This window comes from Argopecten irradians, chromosome 4 (genome assembly GCF_041381155.1).
Source record: "Argopecten irradians isolate NY chromosome 4, Ai_NY, whole genome shotgun sequence".
Lineage (NCBI taxonomy): Eukaryota > Metazoa > Mollusca > Bivalvia > Pectinida > Pectinidae > Argopecten > Argopecten irradians.
The window spans coordinates 25360088-25366087 of NC_091137.1; the positions used below are offsets into that span (position 1 = coordinate 25360088).

Consider the following 6000-nt stretch of genomic DNA (forward strand, 5'->3'; position numbering starts at 1 on the left):
ACGCTTCGTCATGGTAGTTTATTATGTATATCAATTTTTGCAAATTTTGGTGCTTACATATAATCATGATGCATTTTGCTTTGGCTTTTGAATTTGCAAATATATGAAAGCGATATCAAAATCATTTCCAAACTCTTTATAATCCATTAAAAAATTACGATACACGCTAAGTCAAACTATATACTCTAAAATCTATTGGAAAGTCATAAATAGTCATGAAATGTTTCTGGTTTCTTAGTTTGAAACGGAAATCAATTAGGCGAAGAAATGCTTCAAACCTTTTTCCCATTATTCCTGATTATTATATAAATGAAGGTTGATTTCACGATTATATAACATATACCTATAAAATTGACTCGGCTGTCACAGATGTATACTGGGCACTATTCTGCTTTATTTTTGTGTTTTTAATGTTTGTGGTCTATTTCTCTCTCTGCTTCTTTCTGTACAGTGATTTCTTGCACTACGGCCCCCGCCCCAGGACTCGAGGCAGTCTAGATGAACTAGACAGTGCTAGTAATACCGGCTCGGCTTCCCGAAACAACGCTGACGGCCTTACCACACCTGATAACTGCAGTGTTTGTAAATCCATTCCTACCCCAGTAGACACGCTACCAAACGATCGAATGTTGGAGACCAAGTGCAACATGAGTGTAGGTTCATGTGTTCAGGCTAATGATAACCACGGAGAATGCAGTAGCCTGTCGCAAATACTGACCCACGTTTGTCCTTGCACTTCTGCTGCCTCAAACACCCATTCTGACAAAGAAATGCATGATTGTAACAATGAGACCGACCTCCAGTTGCAACTAGTCTTACCAGAGCATGTTGGCATGCCAAAGGCTTATAACTGCATGCAAACTTCCCCGTGTGAATTGTCGTCTGCCTCATCCCTTTCACCTCGATCCGTCCACCAATTCCCCGTCAGGTCAGACTCAGAACAATCGGAAGACATTCCCAGTTTCATTCCAAAATCTCAAAGTTTTTCCCATCGTGGAAGAACGAACTCTGATTCAGCCTTGTCTGCCTCTATGACGACAGCCTCTGTGGCGGGGACATCCGTGTCATCATACCATATGGGAAAACCTACGGATAATAATGTGCCTTCAGCGAAAGCTCCTGATACCGTAGTATTGATGCCCTCCAGTGACAACGTCCTTCCAGATCCCTTATCAACTTCTTCTCTGAAATCTCTGACAGACACCAGTCCATTTCCGCCCAATAATATCAATACTGAAAGTCTTAACGTCCTTGTGGAAGATTTCACAAAAAAGATAGATTCCCTTTCTAGGTACGAGGGACATTGTGACATGCAATTGTACTCTATCCCAGATAGAGAGCAAGGTCGTAGCTTCGACCAAAGCGTGACTGAGTCTACCACACAGTCGGACATTGAGTCGGACACTGAAAATGATCCACTTTTGTCTGACCCTCTGCCAGTTCCTCCTCAACAATTGTATCCGTCTCTGGAAGCAGAGGCTCTCCCTCTTCTACATAATGATAGTAATAATAATGATGACAAGAGTGATATACCACGTGCTGACTGTAGCAGTAACTATAGCAACAAAAGCTCATTTGATTATTCTACAAACGACACCGAATCCGACAGCGGAAGTGATCGACTGTATATGCTGAAGTCACGTGATCGTGGTGCGCCGAGACGACTTACAACAATCTGGAATGGTGGTTCTCGGAAGCCACCAGATGAACCTCAACGTCATCCATATCAAAATCAACCAAAAAGTGGTAGTGAGTCGCCAGAGGTTGACGTTGTGCGACCAGGTCGGCCGAAATTAAAGCGCCAACCAAAATTGCAACACCCTCTTGAAGTTGCTCAAGTTGATTCAGGAGTGATTGCAGATACGTGCTCTGCGTCCAGTGCTAATCCTAGTCTACGGGAAGATTCCTCGCCAGTACCTAAAGAAAAACATAGGAAAGCTAAAAAATTACACAAGTTACAGAAAAGGAACTCTGATACCCGTATTAATGGTAGGGGCAGTTCCTCGCCGTCCATTCACAGGAGTAGATCTTTACCACGGACAATAACGGACAATAGTAAAGACGACAATAGGACGGCAAGCTCCAACGATGTGTCGGATGCAGCCGAAAGTGAACGCACATGGAAAGAGACAATTTTATGAGAGTCCGCAGCTTCTTGGTACAAATTTTATTTCAACTTCCATTAACTATAACTATGGTATTGCCAAATATGTTGACAAATAACTTGTTTGTATTAAAATGGTAATACTTGGTATATCGGAGGGTCGTCAGTTGCTGGGATAAGAGCGTGTGACTGCTAGATGTACCCCATTTTGATTTGTTGGAATGCTTTTTCGTTTGTTTTCTTTTGTTCGTTTGCATTTTGATGTTGTGTAGAACGTTATTAACTGTTCAGTATTATTTAAAAGTAGCTATCCTTGAAAATCTATAGCATAATCAGTTCATTTCCTATTTTTAATATTTTTTATCATTTTTTCGATAATGAGATTTTTTCGTTGCTTTGGCTTGCTCTGCATTGCCAATTCTAAATACGAAATCTATACCCAAAAGTAATGCAAATCTGAAGTTCAGTATTATAAAAAGTCTCTGATAGTTACATGTATTAGAGAAAAAATCATTTTATGTAGATGATAGTGGTAGGTGAGTTAGTTTTATGATAAAACAAATGATAAAGCATATTTTGATTAACATCTATAAAATGTAGCTCATGTAGTAGTACTCTTTTTCTCTGGTTATATAATTACTGTATCTACCTAATAGAAAGTCTATAATTGTATAATAAAAGTGTCCTTTTCTATATTCGCTGATATTAAATTCTTGGTTTGCAATATGGTAACGGTTATATTAAAATGTCCAGTGTAACGTTGAAACTTCTGCAATATATGTCTGCTCAACGTGTCAGAATTGTAAACCCCATTTCTTAATGCGAGCTCTGTTTGTTTTATATAATGCCGTAAATTGTACTCATATGTTAGAATTTATGGAGTTGCTCAATGGTATATGTTTGTATACAATGTATATATTTATGTTTAGGTAGATAATATTTTAGAAAGACATTCTCCAAAGAGTTATATTTTTAAACGTAGCTTAATCAAAACTTCATTAGCGTTGAGCTGTCGTTTTTAAAACTTGGCATTATCAAATTAATTCTAGCTAAAATGTAGCTTCTCTATTTAAAGACACTGCTGATATTTTCATGTTAGTATAGAGATATACTGGTAAACTGTTAGGGAGATAGCTCTGTTTATGTGTTTTGATCATGCTAATAAAATTTTATGTTTTTGTGATCTTAAATCAAAATGAATAAGTTTTAAGTATCTGTTATATACATTTTTAAATGATTTTTTTATTAAATATGAAATAAAATTCATTTTTGTATTATCGTCATGAATGGAGTATTAAATAGCCATAACGGTCAGTAGGTACAGAGATTCGTTGTTAATATAAGTCTTGGCCATTGTTTTCTGTGAATACATCTAGGTTCATATCATCCTTGAATGATTTCAGAGATTGAAAATAAATTTGTGGATGAATGCCAGCGTTTCCTCCATGCTAGGATAACGTAACAGTTTTCTCTTACATTGTTACATTTATTGTCATTGAAGTCTAAGGGTCATTTTCTATATACTAATAAATGCTAAAGAGCAAATGTTCTCATAAATATGAATATGTATGGTAACATCTCGATCAATAAAATAATCGCATGGTGATTTGATTTCCCAGCATGCTACATAACCGCTTGATTTGCCTGCTTATCCCTGATATTTATAAATAAAACTTATTCATAGTTGTTCGGCCTGCCAAGAGCTTAAACCATAGATTTAATGTATGTACAAAAATAACATGGATGTTTTAACACCTCCTTTTATATTTGCCATGTTTTAAGAACATATCCTGTCGTCGTTTATGCAATTTTTAAGTCATTAATTTCTGTAGTTGCGGTAGTACAAATGCACAGACGTTTGAAATCGTCCTGTAATTTCTATTTTTGCGCTGCATATTTCATGCGTATATAAGTCTAGGTTATGTGTTGTTACGCTATCAAAGTATGATTTATAATATTTTTATTACGAGGTTGTACCTGGCAGTTAGCGTCTGGTATAATTCATATCAACTTGTGTGGAAATCATCATGTATAAATATATGATATATAATACATTAGAGTTAAGTCGTATCTACATATCACGTATTTGTGTACACACTGTCGTGATTTGAGATGACAACAGCATTTCATTGACTTTGTGTAAACATACCATGCATCATCACTTTTCGTGTCGTCATCTAGCCTACATGTTATAAACATCACGATGTTGCTTTCATTGACTATTTCTCTTATTTTGTGTTCCATCTTTGAACGGTAAAGTTGTCTGCCCTTGAGGGTAGGTATTCGTTGTTATGACATTCGTTTGTTGTAAAAATAGTTTGAAACTGTGAGTTTGCATTCACAAACGCGTGACCTAACGATGAATACCTTTCCACCAGAGCAGATTTCTACCACAGACACCCTTAGGTAATATTCATGTTGTTTTCAGCATTTTATTCATTGTTGCTAAAATAGGTTTTAAATCATTGCTGCATACATTTGTAGTGAAAACTGTGAATAGAACTTAGTTCAGAACATATTTTTGTAGATCAACTTGGTGTAATAATATCATGGTAGTTGTATCAATATTTACTTCATATAATACAGTCAACATGAATTTAAGTTTATATTGTCAAATGATACACATATTTAAATTCATAAATCTTGTATATAGGTCATGTGCTTTGTCAATTCATCTATAAGTAATGCCGAATCTTTAATAACGACGAGTTTTCTGCTTTTATGAGCATGTGTTGACTATTACGTCATCAGTTTACTCGGGAAAATCAAGTCGTGTCTTTAATTTTATCACGTGACGTTCAAAATCTGATGACGTAACAAACAAAATCTGCTTACAAAAGTAGTTAACTATGCATAACTACGTGATGAAGTATAGAGTAGTCTGTCAATAATATGATCTTGTAATGATAGCACACACAATTGACAGAAAATGGCCGGTACATTTCTGTTGACCATCATACAGGTGTTGGTTGCTAAGGGAAACGATATGTGCCTTATTCTTTGGATCTGTAACAAACATTTCGTTTATTAATAAATATGATTTGTTCGATTACTATTATAGATTTTTGTTCTTGAGATTCCCTTGTATTGCTGTTTCATTAAGCGAAAACAGCAGTCGGATATTGACCTTTAAAAGTAAGAACGACGGAACTATTTCAGAAAGCGAAATGCTAAAGATAAAGTTTTTTCTTGGTTTAGCTTCCGTGCACTATCAGGTTACCATTATCGGAGTCTTTAATGAAAGCATGATGAACAGTGCCAACGGCAATGTGTAAGCACGACGGAATTTGGCCAATTATGACTTGTGCACGAGAAAGCAAAGAAATGTTTAGACAACGTTTGCCTTGGGATACACATATAACAGGGAGAAAAGTCATAGAACAACAGTCACCTCTTACGGAAGTGCATCAATACAAAAATATATATTTTAATTGTAACTGAAAATAGCCTTAGGAAATTAGTTGTAATGCGCTACCACAGTGTGATATCCAGTGAATCAAGTAAAGCCGCGATTGCCGCGAGATATCGCAAAACGTAAAGAGCAGAATATAACTTGAAGACACACCTAGACTCTTCTTGTTCGAATAATGGATCAGTCCATTATGACATTTCTAGGGTAAATGAGTTAAAACTCTCTTTCTGTAACCATAGCTTTATTGTATTGTACCGCTAATTGCAATTTATTTCAAAATAGTTTCCTAATTGTAAACCTTTGTTTCAAATCGTGGCTATTTCAACACTATTCTCTTATATCGATTTGAAAATTTGAAGAAAACGTTAAACTTTTCTGCTTGTCAAATTTTACTAGTCGTTAGACAAATGTATATGAAGATGCACTTTATGATATAGATACCAAACTATTTATTAAACTGATGCTTTATCTTATTGGATAAATT

General features: G+C 35.7%; 1 protein-coding gene across 1 annotated transcript in view; it reads left to right on the top strand.

Moving 5' to 3' along the window:
* The window catches only part of LOC138321089 (thrombospondin type-1 domain-containing protein 7A-like), a 278937-nt gene extending 275283 nt beyond the window's left edge, over window positions 1-3654 (top strand). Inside the window, exon 30 of the mRNA XM_069264504.1 lies at window positions 452-3654. Within this exon, the coding sequence (XP_069120605.1) occupies window positions 452-2141 (1690 nt within the window). The 3' untranslated portion in view covers window positions 2142-3654. The remainder of the gene's footprint in view (window positions 1-451) is intronic.
* The last annotated feature ends 2346 nt before the right edge of the window (window positions 3655-6000 follow it).